The sequence below is a fragment of the Callospermophilus lateralis genome, chromosome 2 (assembly GCF_048772815.1).
Source record: "Callospermophilus lateralis isolate mCalLat2 chromosome 2, mCalLat2.hap1, whole genome shotgun sequence".
NCBI classification, from domain to species: domain Eukaryota; kingdom Metazoa; phylum Chordata; class Mammalia; order Rodentia; family Sciuridae; genus Callospermophilus; species Callospermophilus lateralis.
In genome coordinates, this window is record NC_135306.1 from 162,873,723 (window position 1) to 162,896,332 (window position 22,610).

A 22,610-nucleotide genomic window follows, 5' to 3' on the forward strand; every position below is an offset into this window, starting at 1 on the left:
CAAAATTACATAAAATTTAAATAAACCTATGTTGACCTGGGAACTGAAGATGATTTTTAATGACTCCATAAAACTATAGCAAAATAGTAGATTATTTGATAGATGGTATTTGGAACACTGATTGTTCTTATAAAACTAAGAACATAAATAAAACCTGAACATAACATTTTGCCATACACAAAATCAATACCTGAAAGTAAATATAAAACAGATATAAGAGATAATTTTGTATCCAGTATCTAAAAAAATGACTTCTTCTAGAAGAACTCCCAAAATACAAACAATAAAGTAAATAAATTATGTAATTAAATCTATGAAAATGAACCATAAAACCTGGGCACAGCGGTGCATGCCTCTAGCCCCAGCACTAAGGAGACTGAGGCAAGAGGATTACTTGATAGCAGTATTAGCAGCCAGCCTCGACAAGAAAATGAGACTCTGTCTCAAAATAACAACAACAACAACAACAACATTTAAAACTTTCTGGGCACTTAGAAAAAAATATTTGTGATGTTTATATGAAAACAGAAATTTGTCTTAGGAGACACAAACTCAAATTTAACAGAGCCAGAAAGCCAATACAAAAACTGACAAAGGATTAAAAAATAAGAAATTCAGAAAGAAGCCTAAATGGCCAACATGTAGACAGAAATTCAACCCACCAGTAATCAGAGATACGCAAAAAACGAACAAACGAAAACTACCACTTATATCCATAGGGTGACACATTTTATAAAGACATAATTTTAAACTGGAAGAGGGAATAAGAAACAGGAACATTTAGCTCTGGTGTAAGCAGAGCCTCTGCTTCTGTTCCATAAGTGATCTTGTGAAATTTAGATCCATTAACCCAATCAACAAATCAAAGTGACCTGAACAGACACTTCTCAGAAGAGGATATACAATCAATCAACAAATACACAGAAAAAATGCTCATCATCTCTAGCAATCAGAGAAATGCAAATTAAAACTACTCTAAGATACCATCTCACTCCAGTAAGAATGGCAGCCATTATGAAGTCAAACAACAACAAGTGCTGGCGAGGATGTGGGGAAAAGGGTACTCTTGTACATTGCTGGTGGGACTGCAAATTGGTGCAGCCAATTTGGAAAGCAGTATGGAGATTCCTTGGAAAGCTGGGAATGGAACCACCATTTGACCCAGCTATTCCTCTTCTTGGTCTATACACAAAAGACGTAAAAACAGCATACTACAGGGACACAGCCACATCAATGTTTATAGCAGCACAATTCACAATAGCTAGACTGTGGAACCGACCTAGATGCCCTTCAATGGATGAATGGATTAAAAAAATGTGGCACATATAGACAATGGAATATTACTCAGCACTAAAAAATAACAAGATCATGGCATTTGCAGGGAAATGGATGGCATTAGAGCAGATTATGCTAAGTGAAGTTAGCCAATCCCTAAAAAACAAATGCCGAATGTCTTATAAGGGGGGTGACTCAAAATGGGGTAGGGAAGAAGAGCATGAGAAGAAGATTATCACTAAATAGGAAAGAGAGGTGGGAGGGAAAAGGAGGGAGAAGGGGAATTGCACGGACGATGGAAGGAGACCCTCATCATTATACAGAATACATGTATGACGAAGTGAGGAAAAAGAAAAGAAAAGTGTGTCACATTAGATTGGGTAGAGAGAAGTGATGGGAGGGAAGGGGAAGGGAAGGGGGCAATGGAAGGACAGCAGAATAAAATAGACATTATTATTGCTGTGGGTATATACGTGACTTCATGACCAATGTGATTCTGCAACCTGTGCACTCAGAAAAATGAGAAATCATACCCCATCTGATTCAAATGTATGATATGTCAAGTCCATTGTACTGTCATATGTAACTAATTAAAACAAATTTAAAAAAGAAACTTAAAAAAGAAAAGAAAAAGAAAATGCCCAGTTTAAAAAAAAAGAAATTTAGATCCATCATTGGTCACACTAGCCACATTTTAGGTAAATGCACATGTGTCTACCACGATGGACAGCGCAGACTGTGGACTATATCATCATAGAAAATTCTATCAGGCAGCACTGATCTAAAAAGGGTAGCTCTTTTTTTATATTTTATTTATTTTTTAGGTGTAGATGGACACACCAATGCCTTTATTTTTATGTGGTGCTGAAGATCGAACCTGGGTCCCGCCCGTGCTAGGCGAGTGCTCTACAGCTGAGCCATAATCCCAGCCCAAGGGTGGCTCTTTATTGTACACTCCTTCAGTATTTTGTATTTTTCATGCACAGGATTGACCAAAGTTAATAATGAATTAATGGCTAAATTATAGGCTTCATGAACACTTTGTCTACCATTGTATGCATACTACAGGACTGACAAGTACATCACAAGTAATGGACATTAAATAGGTACTTGTCAAAATAAAAATATTACAATTGTATCTCTTGATATTTGGGGTTTGGAATACAGACATGGATTTAGAGAGGAACAAATGCTTTTGCACTCAAGTTTTAAAGTATTTTTTGCTCTTTTTCTCAGGAGAGCATTTCATTGTCTTTCCTGAAATGAAGAGGACAACAGTATCCAGTGAGAATTTGGGAACCTAGAACTTTGATATGAGAAATGGATTATGTTCAAAATATCAAATATGATTGAATTTTTTTGAAAAATTTTTTTCATTTTGTTCTTCCTACCCATGTCAATATAAACATTGGGGGTGTTCACTATAACCCAAAAGACTTACTTTTAGCAAGAAGGAAACATTTCAGTACTTTTGATTCAAGATTAAATTTTTATTTTGCGTTATGAGGGAGACAATGTGCAATCTATTTCACAAGTTACGCACTATATACTTTTAAAAAGAATAATAGAGAAAGAATGATCAAAAGAGCTCTTTAATGAATAACAGTTAGATTAAAATAATCAATTAATATTGCAGCCATCAGGTCTAGCAATGGATTATATGCAAAGTTTGGTAACAGTAGAAATGTTGGCATTTGGTAGTCTTCGTGGAGTTTAGAAAAGTGAACAGTGTGTAATATTGTTGCCCTAGCTGTTCACAGCAGTGCTTTGATCACATCTGTATTCACTGGGATTTAGCTTTAATTAATACATCTACATCAGCTTTGTCTCCCTCCCCAAGACTTTTTGGGTGGTGATCAACAAGGATATTTTCCTCCTTTGGGGGGGATCTCTGGGAACCACCTTCTCCAGCACCTAGTGGAGCTCCAAGGCTAGGAAATCTGTGCACATCCTGCAGTTTCTTTCGCAGCCATTCTATCCTCTCCAGGGAGGCCAAGTATTTCCCCAGGTTGTGCATAAACTGTATTTCACTCACAGCTCTCTTCCTGGAAGAACAGAAACAGAGAGGACCACTCCATTAGCTTCCCACTTATTCCATGTCTTCACCATGCAAAAGAGGTTGTAGTACTTACTTAATAGCTTTCCCATCCGTTCTTGTAAGAAAAACAATTGCAAGTATGATGATCATCACTTTTGCCATGTCTTTTGCAGACATCATCTTTACTAAAAGGAAAAGCAAAACTGAGTTATTTAAAAATATTCTAGTGTTCCAAACCATATAATAATATTGATAGTAGTTTCCAATTATAACCATATAATCAGTCACAGAGTGTATAGTAATTAATTGGGTTAAATTTTAGGAGAAGCTTTTGGAATCAGCCTCTTTATATAGGGAATACTTTAGTAACATCAGATACACACACACATACTCTGAGAAATTAGATTAATTTTCTTAAGTATTTTTTTGAGATTGCTTGTGCAGGTTTGAATATATGAATTTTAAGCCACATGATGAATGGAAGAGTTTTGTTTTGAGGATTCCCACACATTTTATGTTGGCTATGCATAAATGCTTGAACAGGCTTGAAATTGACTAGTCTTAAAATTAGGTAAATTGTTATCAATATTTACTTAGCAAATGTCATTTTCGTGATTAAACTTCATTTCAGGCACTGGCATAACAACCATAAATGCCAAATAGTAAAGTCTGATTTTGAGGGTCTTACTGAATGAATGCACACTTCTGGCATTAAAAAGTACATATTAAAGCACTTAAAAATCACATAATTACTTATATGTGCATTTTGAGCTCTGGCTCTTAATAAAATGCTTATCTACACCTTATTTCTTCTACTTACTTCACTAACAAGTATGTTTGAGTATAACTTTTAGCTCTTTCCTCATTTAATCGTAAAAATTTTCATATTAATGAAAAAGATTTTTGCTTTAATCTGCATTTCAATATTTGCAAAGGCATATTTACAAGTGCTTTTTTCTAAATGTTCACTGTTCTGTCTTTTAACAGACATGTTCAATGGCTATATACTTCTTTTTTTTTTTTTTTTTTCAGTGTTGGGGATGGAACCCAAGGCCTTGCTATGTAAGCACTCTTCCACTGAGCTGCATCCCCACCCCATAGGTACTCCTATTTTAAAGGTAGCATAAGAAAAAATATAACCATCAACATATCTATGCATGGAGCAACAAAAGACCATCTCTTTTTTGGGTTATGTTGGAAATATTCACTGTAGGTAGAGGATGAGAGGATCAAGTGTCTAATCCTAGCTTTGTTCCATTCACCTAGTGACCTACAAATCTCTGCTTTGTTTCCTTGTTCTTAAGAGGGAAATAGACTTCTTATAGAAATACCATGAATAAAAGCTTTAAAATGATGTTAAATATCTTTAAAATTCTTGCACTATTTAAAGTCCAGAAAAGTTTAAAAAGTTGTCATTTATATAAAAGGAAATAAACATTCAGCCATTAATGGTAGTTTTTTCAACCTGAGCTCTCTAGAAGTCATAAAATAAACCATCTAGGTAAGGGTAGTCTGAAAGAAAAGTGAAATTTTACTCCACTTAACAAATATTTCTTTTTTTAAAAAAATTTAGTTGTAGATGGATACAATACCTTTATTTTATTTATTTTTGTGTGCTGCTGAGGATCGAACCCAGTGCCTCACGCATGCTAGGCAGGTACACTACCACTGAGCTATAGCCCCAGCCCTTCCACTTAACAAAAATATATTATTTACATCAGAACTATTCATTCACTACCAGCCTGTTTATTTCAAAATCTTTATAGACTACTAAAGCATATAATGCAAAATATTCATTAATTTTCTATAATTTCAGAAGTTTTTAAAAAAGTTATCCCAAAAGGCTTTCATCACAAAAATAAATGACTTATATGCTTAGCATAAATTTATTATATTGTTATATTTAATATTTAATGTAATTTAACCTCTTTAAAATTTAATCATGAACAAATAGCATATTTGTAGAAAACATGATTATCAAAAGTGTCATGTGACACTGTAAAGTGACAATTAAAAGAGGACTTACCAGAAAACTTCAGAGAAGCCCTTCCTTCAGGTGAAACAGCAGCTGATGCTGTATTGATGTTCAGTGAACTTAAGGAAGCTGATGAGATGGGCTGCAGATCCTCAAGTGTGACTTTCATATATGGTTCTTCTGCTCACCAAGAAGAGCTTATTTATTGTTGCAGATGATGTCACTCTCAATTCTCGAGATCTCAACTTTAGTCCAAACTGCCACACACCCCCATTGGGTGGTGCCCAGTCCTCTTAAGTTTTTGATAATTGGATAATAGAACAAAAACAACAGAGTGCTAGGGAAAAGGGCTTATGCAAACTGTTCTAACACATGTTGAGTTGTACCACCTAGAAAAATTCTGGCTCAATTGGTGATATTGAGTTTATACTTTACAAAAATTCTCATTCTGAAGATTTATGACAAAGTTATCTTACTTATGAATAAAATTTGAAGTAAAGTATAACCACATTTTCAGTACAATTGTTATGATAATTAATCATATATGTTATGCTTATTTACAAGTCCTTTTCAACCACTCCATATTACCTTGATTATTTTCCCCCCAAAATTACAGTGCTTTTCTTAAAGGAAATGTTAAAAATGTTTGAAATGACTTTTTATGCATAATTTTAAAAGCTTCAAAAGTAAATAATTCTAAAATTCATTTTATTCATGCATGTTAAGGTGTAGTAATAACTTTTGATAAGCACTATGTTCCCTCCTTTACATGCATTATCCTACTAAATCTTTACAGCAGTCCTTAAGTGTGTTGCATTATCCCCATTTTCACACTAGGAAACTCAGGCTTGGAAAGCAAAGTTGATGGAGTTCAACATCAACAAGTACCAGGGATTGAACCAAGGGATGTTTAACCACTAACCACATCCCCAGCCCCCCTGCCTTTTTTTTAAAGATCCCAGCCCTTTTTATATCTTATCCTGAGACAGGGTCTCACTAAGTTACTTAGGCCTCACTAAATTGCTGAGGCTGGCTTTGAACTTGTAATCCTGCCTCAGCCTCCTGAGCCACTCTGAGCCATACAGGCATTTGCCACCACGCACGAAGAAAGAACAAAGGTCTTTATTACCCCAGAGTCACTTTGATTCTGATACTACCTCAGTTTTTCCTTTAAAATGTAGCCCTTCTTTGAACCTTATTCTCTTTTACTTTAATTGCCTAGCATTTTGCAACTGCTTTCTCCAGGGGTTGGGTCCAGATCTCGTGTCCCTCAAACTAATGATTGAGAGTCTCCTCCAAAACCAAATGGAAATATGATTCTACTATTTGTCTGATTTCAAATACTGCTATAGCCTGCTCATCACCATCAAAGCCCTTTAAATGTCTCTATAAGGGACATTTTTTAAAACGCTTAAGAAAAGTACTATAACATAGCTAGGCACCTTTAGACAGCTCTCCTCTTAACGAAAGAGCCATTTTCAGTGTTGGATCAGTTCTCTTAGCTCTGGTTGCACCCAAGCTTTATGTCATTTTTTTTTCTGCTAAGCATTGCCAAGGTATGACTCTACCTCAAATAAAAGTCCAAGTTTCAGCAGTAACTGTATGGAGTCTACAATGAAAGATATATGTTAGTTCTATTCTGCTTAAATCTCACTTGGAGTGAGCTCCAGTCTCCATTTTAGAAGTGTTTAAGACAAACTGAAATATATTCTAAGGATATAAATTAGTTTGGTGAAAATGCTGAAAATATGGCATATGAAAAGTACTGGAATGAAACTGGAAAGGGCTGAAAAAAAGACTGGGAACGATTATATAGCTGCATTTCATTATTGATAGAGTTGCCTAAGCATAAGGAGTACTCTCTGTGGTTTAAGAAAGAAGTAAAGCTGGGCAGGTGGTGCACATTTGTAATCCCAACTACTTGAGAGGCTAAGACAAGAGCCTCAGCAACTTATGGAGACCCCGTCTCAAAATAAAATAAATAAATAAATGAAAGGGATGGAGATGTGGCTCTGTGGTAGATCAATCCTAGGTTCAGTCAAGAAGAAGGAGGAGGAAGACATGGAAAAGGAAGAGGAGGACAAGGATGAAGATGAGAAAGAGGAAGGGAAAAAGAATAAAACTGGGTCAATGGCTGAAGATTACATGGAAGTAGATTTGAACATTAAAATTGTCAAATTATGGCTGGGGTTGTAGCTCAGTGGTAGAGCACTAGACTAGCATGTGTGACACACTGGGTTCAATCCTTAGCACCACATAAAAATAAAGGTATTATGTTCATCTACAACTAAACCAAAATTTTTAAAAAATAAAATAAATAAAATACTCAAATTAAGGAATCAAACACCATCTTAAATAATGAGTTCCTCATCCCTGAAAGTGTTCAAGTAAAAAGCTAGATTAGTAATTATCAGGGATATCATAGAGACTCATACAGTACAGGATTGAAATAGATAATCAAGAAATCCCTTTCAACTGTAAAAATCTATTGTTTTGATTTCTTTTTTCTTCTTTTTCCCCTGTCCTGGAGAACAAACCCAGAGCCTTGTGTATGCAAGGCAAACATTCTATCATTACACCCCATTATTGTTTTGATCTTTTAAAAGACTTCTTGTGGTGCAAAGTCTACACATGACATTTGTGTGGTATTTTTCTGTTATTTTGTGTTGAGGGAAAAGAGAATTAGAAATGCAAATGATTTTATAAACATTTCCATTGTTATTGTAAAGCTATGATTAGCATTCTGATTTTGATATTTTTTTCCCACCTTTTTGGATAAGTTTGACTTAATCTATAGCCTCTAAGAATGTTGCAATTAGTGCTTTCATTCTCTTCCTCCTGTTACACTTATTATAGAGCAAATTGTCACACTGAAAGCAATGATATTATTTAGCTAGTTTTGCAGAAAAGTAAAGCAACTTGGACAATGATGGTTTGTTCATTCATTCGTTCATCCATGCAAAAACAGCATAGAATATATACTTTCTGCCAGGGGCTGTCTTAATTACTGGATGATTGAGACAGGATCGCTGCCCTCAGATTCAACACATGACTACAACATAATGTGACAAGTGTTCTAATGGAGATATGAACAAAGGCTTATAAAAGCACAGAGAAGGGAATGACCAAACTGCCTTGGAGTTATTGGAAGTTTTTTAAATTGAGAAGCTGCAGTATTCTCAAGGGTGATAATAGATTTTCCATTAAAGAAAATGAGAAGGGACAGAGGGAACAGCACATGCAAAGGCATGGAGGCCATGAAGACTGTATGTTGAGTACATAGTAGTAAAAGGAGAGAGGAGCTGCCTGCTGACTCTAAAGAAGTAAGTTGGGGACAATTGTGGAGGGCTATTGTGTGTATCCATATTGTGTGGTCCTACAGTCCTTTTCCAACTCTAAACAAGTGCATTAGTACTATTTCTGTGTCCTTCAAATTTTTCAAAGGACTACTTGACCTTCCCATAAAGAGATGACATAGCTGCCAAGATTTGACATGCAGTTTATCTGAACCATCAGACTTGGAACTGCAGACATTAATTAGATAGAAGGAAATCATTTAGGAACAAGAAGGCTGAGGGCTATGTGGGCACAGAAGACTGATAACACTGACAGAGAAGATCTGAGCACAGCTTTTTGCTTTGAACAGCTAAAATTCTCTGGAGCTGGAATATTCATGTAGTCTTTACATTTGGGAAAGATAAAGAACCATGTGTTGTTCTTTGTTATCTTGTTGGAAGTTTAATTTGAGAGTGATTTATTTTCTGTTTGCTCAGTAGGAATTAGTATGACTTTAGGGATAAAGAAGCTTTCAGGGCTGGAAATTCCAACTACATTTCTACTAATCTCATGGTCTGTATACAATCTGAAATGAGTCTATCATTTTTAAAAAAACGATTTGTTGAGGTATAATCAATATACAAAGAACTGGGGCTGGGGATGTGGCTCAAGCGGTAGCGCGCTCGCCTGGCATGCGTGCAGCCCGGGTTCTATCCTCAGCACCACATACAAAAAAAAAAAAGATGTTGTGTCCGCCGATAACTAAAAAATAAATATTAAAATTCTCTCTCTCTCTCTCCCTCTCTCACTCTCTCTTTAAAAAAAATATACAAAGAACTGTATATATTTAGTGTGTACAACTTGACAAGTTTGGACACATGCAGACATCCAAGATGCCATCACACAAATATGGTACTGAAGATATCCAACACCTCAACCCACTTCTTTTTGGAAGAACACTTTACACGAGACCTACCCTCTAACATATTTCAAAGTGCACACCATTTTATCTTCAAGCACATGTACAGAAGATCTCTAGAACTTATTTTGGATATTGTTTATCTTAAGAGTTGACTCAAATGTTTGCTTTAAGCACTTCTGTGGGATATTGAATAACTTGCCACCAGCTCCCAAACTTTTTTTAGTTAGAGACAATGATCAAAATACTTAAAAATATTTAGCACAGAACTTCCGGATCCGGGGGCCGGATCCAGGGGCTTAAACAGAGACGTGCTCCTGAGGAACTTCAGGATCTGAGGGCCTAAACATGGATGCCTGAGGGACTTGTGGATCCTGTGGCCTAAACATGGATGCTTGAGGAACTTCCGGACCTGGGGTCTTAAACATGGACATGTGCCTGAGGAACTTCCCGATGCTACGGCCTAAATAAGGAGGACTGAGGAACTTCTGGATCCTAAAGCCTAAACATAGACACTCACCTGAGGAACTTCTAGACCCGGGGGCCTAAACATGGACGCCTGAGGAACTTCCAGATCCTAGAGTCTCAAAATGGAGGTGCACCAAAGGAACTTCCGGATCCTAAACATGGACGTGCGCCTGAGGAACTTCTGGATCTGGGTGCCTAAACATGGATGTGCACCTTTGGAACTTACGGGTCCGAGGGCCTAAACATGGACGTGTCTCTGGAACTTCTGGGTCCTTGTGCCTATAAAGGGCAGGGTGTGATTCTCAGAAGGCCCATGAAGGGGAGAGGAGTATGGGGCCTGTTGGGAAGTAGACTGAGCTGTCGCACCCTGAACTTGAATGTGATGGTGGCCTCACTTCCCGGCCTTCCCCTGGGTGTCACTTCCTCCCCTTCCAGGTGGTGCCAGGGAGTGAGACCAGGTGCATGGGCCAGGCCCTGAGGAGGGACACCGTTTTTCTCCTCACTTAGCCAGGTGCTAAGGAAAGAAGTAAACTCAACTAAGAGTCATTATTATTTTTTTTTTAACCTTAGGAAGAGAGACAGCCATAGCAACAGAACAACAGGCAAGCCCCAGAAGCTGTGTTCTCATACCCACCTTGCAGCACTGTGCATTGGAGATGCTCAAGACCCAGGTACAGAAGATGCAGATAGTGCCGGCACTTATTAGAACAGTTTAATCAAGGAGAGAAATCTGAGATTCTTGGTGTCCTTTTCCAATAAGCTGACCACACCACTGATGTCAGTTTATTGATCCTAAATATTCTCTTCTATTTTCCTGTTAATGTAATTTGCAGAGCAAGGGTTTCAATTTGGAGTTTAAATAACACAGCCTCTTCAGACAATGTGCATCTTCCTATGGATTACATAGATAGCTTTGTGTCACACATCTTTGACAGAAATTATGATGCAATTTATGGCACTATAAAAATACATTAAAAAATGTGTTTCATGTTCTTTTTCCAGTGGTCAACTGTAGTTAATAAGTCATGTACTCTGAGTTTTCCCTTTATTTATGTGAGAAAAGTGCAAGGCAGAAAATATTAGATTCCTATCAATGAAGCTCTAAAACAATCTGGCTCAGAATGCCAATGCTGCAATCTAAATTATGGTTTCATTTCAGGTAAAGATTTTTGAGCACTTTTAATCAACCAGATAATGACATTTGTAATCATCCAGGAAGGCAACAATAGCAATTTCCCTGCTCATAAACTTCTTTCTGAATTTTATTTTCATGTGATTAAAACAAAAACAAAAACATATGGCACCCAAACCTTTCAGAGTTTAAATTCCACATCTCAAATTGAACACTATCTTCTCTCTTTTGAGTTAAGAGCTTTCAGATATAGTCATTATATGTGAAAGTGCTCTGTTATAATGGGCATTCAAAAATGCATGCTGATCCCTCTAAAATCTGGAACAAGACAGGGATGCCCTCTCTCACCACTTCTATTCAATATAGTTCTCGAAACACTGGCCAGAGCAATTAGACAGACGAAAGAAATTAAAGGCATAAAAATAGGAAAAGAAGAACTTAAATTATCACTATTTGCGGATGATATGATCCTATACCTAGAAGACACAAAAGGATCTACAAAGAAACTACTAGAGCTAATAAATGAATTCAGCAAAGTGGCTGGATATAAAATCAACACGCATAAATCAAAGGCATTCCTGTATATCAGTGACAAATCTTCTGAACTAGAAATGAGGACATCTACCCCATTCACAATATCCTCAAAAAAAATAAAATACTTGGGAATCAACCTAACAAAAGAGGTGAAAGATTTATACAATGAAAACTACAGAACCCTAAAGAGAGAAATAGAAGAAGATCTTAGAAGATGGAAAAATATACCCTGTTCATGGATAGGCAGAACTAACATCATCAAAATGGCAATATTACCAAAAGTTCTCTATAGGTTCAATGCAATGCCAATCAAAATCCCAACGGCATTTCTTGTAGAAATAGATAAAGCAGTCATGAAATTCATATGGAAAAATAAAAGACCCAGAATAGCAAAAGCAATTCTAAGCAGGAAGTGTGAATCAGGAGGTATAGCGATACCAGATTTCAAACTGTACTACAAAGCAATAGTAACAAAAACAGCATGGTACTGGTACCAAAATAGGCGGGCATACCAATGGTATAGAATAGAGGACACAGAGACCAATCCACAAAATTACAACTATCTTATATTCGATAAAGGGGCTAAAAGCATGCAATGGAGAAAGGATAGCATCTTCAACAAATGGTGCTGGGAAAACTGGAAATCCATATGCAATAAAATGAAACTGAATCCCCTCCTCTCGCCATGCACAAAAGTTAACTCAAAATGGATCAAGGACCTTGATATCAAATCAGAGACTCTGCATCTGATAGATGAAAAGATTGGCTCCGATCTACATATTGTGGGGTCGGGCTCCAAATTCCTTAATAGGACACCCATAGCACAAGAGTTAAAAACAAGAATCAACAAATGGGACTTACTTAAACTAAAAAGTTTTTTCTCAGCAAGAGAAACAATAAGAGAGGTAAATAGGGAGCCTACATCATGGGAACAAATTTTTACTCCTCACACTTCAGATAGAGCCCTAATATCCAGAGTATACAAAGAACTCAAAAAATTAAACAATAAGAAAACAAATAACCCAATCAACAAATGGTCCAAAGACCTGAACAGACACTTCACAGAGGAGGACATACAATCAATCAACAAGTACATGAAAAAATGCTCACCATCTCTAGCAGTCAGAGAAATGCAAATCAAAACCACCCTAAGATACCATCTCACTCCAGTAAGATTGGCAGCCATTATGAAGTCGAACAATAACAAGTGCTGGCGAGGATGTGGGGAAAAGGGTACTCTTATACATTGCTGGTGGGACTGCAAAATGGTGAGGCCAATATGGAAAGCAGTATGGAGATTCCTGGGAAAGCTGGGAATGGAACCACCATTTGACCCAGCTATTGCCCTTCTCGGACTATTCCCTGAAGACCTCAAAAGAGCTTACTACAGGGATACTGCCACATCGATGTTCATAGCAGCACAATTCACAATAGCTAGACTGTGGAACCAACCCCGATGCCCCTCAATAGATGAATGGATAAAAAAAATGTGGCATTTATACACAATGGAGTACTACGCAGCACCAAGAAATGACAAAATCATGGAATTTGCAGGGAAATGGATGGCACTAGAGCAGATTATGCTAAGTGAAGCTAGCCAATCCCTAAAAAACAAATGCCAAATGTCTTCTTTGATATAATGAGAGCAACCAAGAACAGAGCAGGGAGGAAGAGCAGGAGGAAAAGATTAACATTAAGCAGAGTCATGAAGTGGGAGGGAAAGGGAGAGAAAAGGGAAATTGCTTGGAAATGGAAGGAGACCCTCATTGTTATACAAAATTACATATAAGAGTTTGTGAGGGGAATGGGAAAAAAATAAGGAGAGAAATGAATTACAGTAGATGGGGTAGAGAGAAAAGATGGGAGGGGAGGGGAGGGGGGATAGTAGAGGATAGGAAAGGTAGCAGAATACAACAGTTACTATTATGGTATTATGTAAAAATGTGGATGTGTAACCGATGTGATTCTGCAATCTTTGTAATGTTTTGAATAACCAATAAAAAAAAATGCATGCTGAATCTAAATCTGAGTAGAAAGAATCCCCCCATCACCAGGGGTCCCCAGTAATAAATATACTCATTTGTGGATGAACTGAATTATTTCTCATCAAACTGTAAATATCTAAATTACATACTTTGTATTTTCCTGATGATGTAGCTTTCCTTAACAGTACCCATTTTGTAGAATTTGCTTAAATTTCTTGCAGTTAAAGTCTATGTTACAATTATGTCATAATATAGCTTCTACAGTGATCAAATGCAACTTATCTCTCTATTATGCATTAAACAATCACCAATGAGAAAACATGGACAACATTATCATTATAAACTGAGCTCCCAAATGGGTGCTGATACAAAATAAAAATTAAAAATTCTGAAAACCACTCCTCGAAACTGATTTGTTGAAGCACATACATACCATCTTTCATGGCGTGAACTGCTTTTCCATTTTTCAGGATTGCATTTCATCTCTCTCTTTTTCTTTTAGAGAAATGAAAAGAAGTCAAAGATTTTTTCCAGGTAAGTTACCAGGACAGAAAAATACATACCCACACATGCACATACACATATTTAGAATACCTACAATTAGGAACCAATATTTGTTGACTGGATGAATATTCAAAAATGGAATATCAGTAGTATTATTTTGCCCATATTTGTTACTGGTGCATTATAATCATACATAATGATGTGGCTTATTGTTATATGTTTGTACTTGTACAATTGATAACAATATAATGTAATCAATATCTTTCCCTAGTATTTCCCCTCTCCCTCTCCACCCTCCTCCTCCTGGTTTCTTTCCTCTACAGTACTGTCTCCCTTCCATTTTCATGAGATCTGCCCCATCTTTCTTTTCCTTTTTCCTCTTCAGTTTCCACATATGAGAGAAAACATAACTCCTGACTTTGAGTTTGACTTATTTTGCTTAACATATTGCTCTCAATTTCTACTCATTTTCCAGCAAATGATGTAATTCATTCTTCTTTATGGCAGAATAAAATTCCATTGGGTATATATACCACATATTCTTTCTCAATTCATCTGTTGACACTTCCTTGACTTGGCTATGGCTATTCTGTAGTTTGGTTATTATGAATTGCACTGCTATAAACATAGGTATTCATATATCACTATAGTATGAGGACTTTAATTCTTTAGAATAGGCACTGAGGAGTGATATAACTGGATCATATGGTGGTTTCATTCCTAGTCATTTAAGGAAACTCCATACTGATTTCTGTAGTGGTTGTACTAATTTACAATCCTACCAACAGTGTAAAAGTGTTCCTTTTTATCCAGCATTTATTATTGTTTTTATTCTTTTTTTTTAGTTGTAGATGGACACAATACCTTTATTTTATTTATTTATTTTTATGTGGTGCTGAGGATCAAACCCAGTGCTTCATTCAGTGCTCTACCACTGAGCCACAACCCCAGCCCCTATTGTATGTATTCTTGATTGCTGCAATTCTAACTAGAATCAGAGGAAATCTCAATGTAGTTTTTATTTGCATTTACCTAAATTGCTAAATATGTTGAACATTTTTCATATATTTGTTGGCCATTTGCATTTCTTCTTTTGAGAAATAATCCGTTCAGTTTATTTGCCCATTTATTGATTAGGTTATTTGATTTCTTGGTTGTGATTTTTTTTTTGGTTACTTTTTTTAGTGGATTATAGCTATACATGACAGTGGGGTTCATTTTTACATGATCACACATACATGGAATATAATTTGCTCTGCTTCAGTCCCTAGTACTTCCTCCCTCTCTCCATCTACTTTTCCTCCTGATTGCATTTTTTTTTTTTTTTTTTTGCAGTGCTATGGATTGAACCCAGGGATGTGCACATGCCGGGCAAGTACTCTGCCAATGAGTGACATCCCAAGCCTTATCATCAATTTTTATTCTCTTCTCCAATGTTACACATGTTGGTTTTACTTGTTCCCATCCTGGATCAGTATTTAGGAATATCCATGTAAAATAATAAAATTCTTCAAGGAATGAAAATCATTTGAAAGGTGGTCATGGCAAGTGTCATTATTGTTCATGTCAAGGTGAAGTTTTTTGTTCCTGTTCTTAAGTGATGTCCCTTTTAAGAAAAGCCTTGACAGATACATTTTTCATCAGTTCTTTAACACATTCAACAATTTCCTTTAAGCAGTAGAGCACTTATTAACACTTTTAACTCCTTTTTCAATGTGTATAATATTGTTGCTGAAAAGATATTGAAGACCATGAGAAAGAAAGAAGTAGACTTCACTCAATTTACTTCACTTACATAGTATGCAAGAATTTTGGAGACTTTTGCATCAGAAAGTATGCTTTCAATTTATTAAATAAACAGAATTCTCTAACTGTATTTGGTAAAGTTTTTTTTTTAACGTGAGAAAACTGAATAATATCAAATGCCAACAAGTTTTTACTTGCTCAAGGTTAACACTGAAGGTTAGGTAGCCATCTCTCCTGATCAGGGTCCTGTGGCCAGCTGCCCAGTTAGCAGAGGTTGTGGGTAGAGAATCATCCCTTAAAAGGAACTCTAGAAAAGGCAGACAATGACATATATCTCTGCTAAAGAATCTAGCATGTTATCATGCAACAAGTATTTGTTTTTAAAATGTTTAGGGTGGGGAGCACAACTCCCCACAAGTGTGGGCTGCACATAGTGGCTTCTTTTAAATAGTACAATGTGGAAAGAAGGGAAAGCAGCAACTTAACAGTGGAGGAACTAAACAGATACTATTATAGCCAGGTGATCAGTCAGTATCAAGAGTGATAAGCCATGTGCATAGAATGTATCTTTAATATTAAGAAATAATGGTATTTGGCCTTTATGATTTTTCCTCCCAAAACTTATAACTGTGGTCTAATCATGAGAAAAACACAGTGTAAATTCCAGTTGATGGACACTCTACAATACACCTAATCAATATTCCTCAAAACTGTTAAATCATCAAAACAAAAAAGACTGAGAAACTGTCACAATCAAGGGGGAACTAAAGAGACATGACAACTAAGAGTAATATGACATCTCAGATGGTATCCTGGGACATAAGAAGGACATTATGTAAAAACTAAGGTCTGAACTAACTATGGTCTTTAATTAATAAAAATACATCAATATTGGTTCATTAAAACAAATGTGTCATACTACTACTTCTAATATTAATAATAGAGAAAACTGTGTGTGGAGGTGAGGTGGGGTACCAATATAGAAACTCTGTGTATCATCTACTCAGATATTTTGTAAATCTAAAATTTTCCTCAAAATAAAGTGCTATTCGTTTAAAATCATGGAAATATGACAAGAGGAAAAATAAATGCAACTCAGCCAAAAAAAGAAAAAAAAAACAGTTTAGGAATTGAATTGAGTTGACTTGATACACCAAAATTCAGAATCAGATAAAAATTTTTTGAACTTCTCTGAGTACTTTCCACAACACAGTATATGCATTGCCTTACTTGGTTCTTACAGTACCTTTGAGATAAATATTATTCCTATCTTATATGTGAGAAGTTTAAAACTTGGATTTATGAAGTTACTGGTTCAAGTTTCTTGGGTTAGAGAGGGGCAAGGCAGAATTTAAATCTATGACTCTCAACTTACAACAATGGCTTATATCTTATACTGCAGAGATAAAATGGTCAAGGGAATGTAAGCACAGAATTCAATCCCGGACATATTTGCTGAGATTGAGGCCCTGTGGGGAGAGGGGTGGCATTATAGTGAAGGTTAGGCATGGACCCTGACCTTGAGAAATGTCTGCTTTAGTGAGGGAGATAGATGAGCATGATGTATACTAATACCAGGCCCATTGGAGTAGGTACTAGAGAAGTGTGTCAGCTTACTGCGCACATTATCACAGGTGTTAAGAAGTTTCAAGGTCAGGCCCCTACATTTATGTGCAGTCTCTGCAGATTGGAAGATTACTTTTTGTTACATGAGGGTGTACTTAAGGATAGGCATCTTGGTTTCTTTTCAGGTGTAAATAAGATGACATGCACAAATGATAAAGTTGAAAATCTTTTATCTAAAGGTCTCTGTCTATAGTTTCAATTGTTTTCCTTGCCATTAAATAGTTCAGTTGACAATTTTTAAAACTTGAATTTAGCAAAAGATCTCTATCTTTCATTCATCAGAGTGCAATTATATAATGATAGTTACCCTCACAGAGAACTTACTATATGCCAGGTATTAGTTTGTCTTTTTAATTTGTACAATAACCCTGAAGTAGGCTTATTTTAACTTCTATTTTACAACTAAGGAAATAGCAAAAATAAGTTAAAAATTTTCCCAGGATTACCCAATTAGTAAGTATCAGAAACATGGTTTGAATAGAGGCAGTATGACGCCTGAACCTCTCCTGCCCCTTCTCCTCCCCTCCCCTCCTCTTCTCTCTCTCTCTCTCTCTCTCTCTCTCTCTCTCTCTCTCTCTCACACACACACACACACACACACACACACACACACACTATATTAAAGTGTGTTTATGCAAACCATAATTTATATTTGAGTAAATACAACTTATCTAGTCTAAAATGATATTTATCTTCTCAAGTGCTAGTTAGCAGGGGCATAAGAAATTCCCGATTTGACTTTGTTTGAAAATTAATTCAGCTGGGTGCAGTGGTGCATGCCTGTAATCCCAGAAACTTGGGAAGATGAGACAGGAAGATCACAAGTTTGAGACTAGTCTGGATAACTTAGCAAGATCCTAAGCAATACAGCGAGACCGTGTCTCAAAATAAAAAATAAAAAGAGCCTGAGGATGTGGCATAGTGGTAAAGCACCTCTGGGTTCAATCCCCAGTACCAAACCAAACCAAACAGTTCAATTATATACCATCACCAAGTGGGATTTATTGCTGTAATGTAAGAGGATAGTTCAACCTACAAAAATCAACTAATGAAATACCCAATATTAATGGAATGAGGGGGAAAATCATATGATGATCTCAAATAATGCAGAAAAAGCATTTGACAAAATTCAACATTCTTTCATGATAAAATTCAATAAACTAGGATTATAAGGAAAATGTATTAACATAATAAAGGCTGTATATGAAAAACTCACAGCTAACATCATATCCAATGGTGAAAACTGCAAAATATCACTCATTTATTTTTCTTTGTGATCCTTTTGTGATAGACCTTGACCTCTTCCCAAGAACATAATGCTCAAGGGCTACTGGACAGAATGTCATACTTTTAGAAATGCACAGCACAGGTACATGTGATCTTGTTTTTCTTTCTTTCTTTCTTTTTTTTTTTTTAAATCACTCTTCTTAAATTTGTGTTATTGCTTCAGAATTTCCCTATATTGATTCTACTACTCAGCTCACCATCAAAACACCCCACATCCTGGGAATTGGCATTAATTCATACCTGGGAATTAATAGTCCATTCTCTACACAGTAGCCAGAATAGACACTTGGAAACAGAAGCAGAACACACCCTACAGCTGTGCAAAACACTCCCATCTCTTCCTATTCTGCTTAGAATAAAATCCAAACTCCTGTCCATGGCTAAAGAAGCCTGATAGCCCTCCTCTTTTCACTCTCCCCCTTTTCTATTATACCACCTTTTCTCCATTCTTAAACATGTAAGCTCATGAGAGCCTTTGCATTTGCTGTTTCTTTGGGTATTAGCTCAAATGTCACATAACTTGACTATCCAATCTAGAATATCCATTAAATATTTTTAATGAAAATATTAGAGACTCTGAATGAAATCTTTCTTCAGAGAGGGTTTAATATTTTCACAGGCACATTCCATTGGTTCTATTGAGGCTGTTCTTTTTAGTGCCCTTTTTCTGATTCATGTAGCCCTTCCATGGTGTCAGCTGAAAGCTCCATTGCTTTATTCCAACTGGGACTGATTCTGGCAAGTGATGAGCTCCTCAAATGTCACTTTGATAGAATCATTCACAAAAGAAATTACTTATTAACTACCTGGAAGAACCAAGGCCATTTTTGTAACTAATGTAACATTTTAATACTAATATGTACTGGAAATTCTGTATATCATCATGGTGCCTATGAACTCCTAGATTTAGAAGCATTTTCAATGTTGGTTTCTGAATTTCTTCTTTATACTCAGAAGATATGTTATCATAATTTTTTTCAAAATAATTGATGATATGAAAAATTTCAAGTAATTAAAGAGGAATCTCTCAACATGTAATTTTTTTACATGAGTCTAGTGTCTGTTTTAAAGCTCAGGTTTCTCCCTTGGTCACTTGGTAAATCTGCTAGTTTCTAAATACCTGCTTATACCCAACCATAACTTCCTCTGTCATGCCTGCCTAATCACTGACCAATGGAATATTCCCAAGACACTTTGTACTCTTCTCTATCAAAGGATGGAATTCAAAAACCATTTTTTTTTTTTTAAATTTATCACCCCTGAATGCCTCTCACATTCCTTTATAAGCTGTGGTGCTAGCAAGTTGATTTGGCAGTGAAACTCAAAACAGGAAGCTATTCGGGAAGGGAGTTCTGTATATTTTCAGGAAGTCACAGAGCTGTGTGGCAGTGGTTTTGAAAACTGTGGCCACTTTCATATTTGATTTCTTTTATTTACATAGAACTTCTTCAATCAGTCCTTTAATTATCTGAGATTCAAGAGAGGGATCAAATACATAAGTGATTAGAATATATGAGACATAAACAGCAATGAGCTATATGATACCTCTGAGCCCGGTACAGTGCAGATTTCTCTTGGTTCTTTCATGTCAAATTCCAATTACCTTCTGTTCCCATTAATTTCGAAGCCATTTATTTCTAGAAATAATGAAAAGCATTCAAGGTCTCTTCTACTTTAACCTCCTGCTATACACATACATACATGGTCAAGTTTGCACTATTAACTGTAGGGGTCACATATTTATTAAGCAGTACTACAAAAAAAAAAAAACCCTTCACTAGATTTGAGGTAAGAAGAGTATTCTTAATAGATATCTTCTTTACATAATATCTGCTACACTTCATAATCTAGAAATGACTGAGGAGGTTCAAGAGTCATGGAATACGTTTTCTCTCATTTTCTCTGTAAACTGTCTAAAGAGTTTTGTTTCATATGAACTTTGATGTCTGATATCTCTGTACCTAGCATTTTGGTGCAAACTAAGGCAAAAGATATCCTTTTGAACATCATGTTGAGGTAGGACAGAAAAGACATAAAAAGGTAGGTAGAAAGGTGACAAAAGAAAGGACAAAGGAAAATAAAACTGTAATCTCATACCTTCTCTCCTAAAGTCAATGTTCTCACAGGTCTATCATTCCTCAAGCCAGTTCTCTCTCCCAGGCCTGTTACTCCCAAATGTCTGGAAAATCTACAAATCTTTACTGACAATCTTAAAGTTACTGGAAATTCACCCAGGTATGAAAATTGCCCTGTACAATATACATTAGTTGGTCAGTTAGCCAACTAATACCTACACTTTTAGAACAGGTTGAGCAAAGGAAGATACAAAACCTATAATTAAAGGGTGCTCTCCTAGAAACCTATAATATATGGTATTTCCCCAATATTATCTATTCATCAAATAATGGAGAAGACATCAACTTGAGAATTGCCAGACCACCATAAACCATCTTGTGATCACCAGACTGATGTTATACCACATACCTTTCCATGCCCACCCTTCATCAAGTTTCCTTTAAAAGAAGAGCCTGAACCAGCTAAGGTGGCACATGCTTAAAATACCAGCAACTTGGAAGGCTAATACAGGAGGATCACAAGTTTGAGGACAGCTTGGGTAACTTCGCAAGATCTTATCTCAAAATAAAGAATAAAAAGGACTCCGGATGTGCATCAGTGGCAAAGCACCCCCTGGATCAATCCCCAGTGCTAAACACATACATACATACACGCACACACACACCAAAAAAAAAAAAAAAAAAAAAAAAAAGGTTGAAAGAAGAGCCTGAGAACTCCCAAACCATCTATCACTTTCAAGATGACCCACATTCTCCTTTGAATATACATTCCTGCTTCCCTAAATAAGTCTCTGTGCCCAATATATGATGTGCCTATAAATTCTTTTCTATAGTGTTTGTGAAGGACCACATCATCCTGAGTTGAGGCTCTGGTCTCTGGGACCTCCTTGCGATAGGTAGCAAATAGACATGAGCTGGAGGAACACAAATTAAGGGAATAATTCTATAGATTAGGCCCATGTGCTAACCCTCCAGATGTTTTCTACTAAGAAACACTTTACCCAAAATCATTCTGGCCCTGCTTTGGCTTAAGTCAATAGGATATGTTATATTTCTTGAAAATAATCTGTATCTTCAGAGCTATCCTCAGAGCTGAGTAATATAGTCGAAAGACTCCTTCACTGATAAAAGAACACAAGTTACCCTGAAAGGGGAACTTTGTAACTTTTAAACAGATCAAAGATTCCAAGACTCAGGAAATAATATAATTTCTTTTTTTCCATATTTTTATTGGTTTATTATTATTGTACATAATGGTGGAATTTGCTACATATTCATACATGGACACGGTATAACAATATAATTTACCAATATCTTTCCCCATTATTTTCCCTTTCCCTCCCCTATCCTTTTCATTTGCTCTACTGATCTGCCTTCGATTTTCATGAGATCCCCACCACCACCTTTCTTTTGATTTTTCCCTTCTAGCTTCCACATATGAGAGAAAACATATAGAAAACAGGATAATTAAAAGCAAAGCCCACCAGCCATAAAATCTGTAAAAACAAGTTCCATTTAGAACCAATTAGCATGGACCAAGGTGACTAAGAGTTGCCTTTAGAACTTTAGCATGTCATTTTAATCTCATTGTAATTGTAAATTTTCTACCTTCCTCCATCCCTGTGAGTTTTGTGTGAGTACCTGAGGGTAAAATCATGTGCAGTAAGGACTTAAAATATGATGTAATCCTACTGTTTGTCAAAAATTAGCGGTAGTATTCAGATAGGACTCTCTAGAAACTTTCCCTCTTACCCCAATAAAACTGAGACG

At 36.2% G+C, this 22,610-nt stretch overlaps 1 protein-coding gene across 1 annotated transcript; it reads right to left on the reverse strand.

Annotated features, from left to right (window-relative positions):
• Positions 1-3,058: 3,058 nt before the first annotated feature.
• Pth (parathyroid hormone) lies at positions 3,059-5,528 on the reverse strand. Its single transcript, XM_076844221.1, has 3 exons — positions 5,477-5,528; positions 3,408-3,498; positions 3,059-3,320 (listed from the first exon to the last, which is right to left on the reverse strand). Exons 2-3 carry the CDS (start codon positions 3,491-3,493, stop codon positions 3,059-3,061), a joined length of 348 nt encoding a protein of 115 aa, XP_076700336.1. The 5' UTR covers positions 3,494-3,498; positions 5,477-5,528.
• Between the last annotated feature and the right edge of the window lie 17,082 nt (positions 5,529-22,610).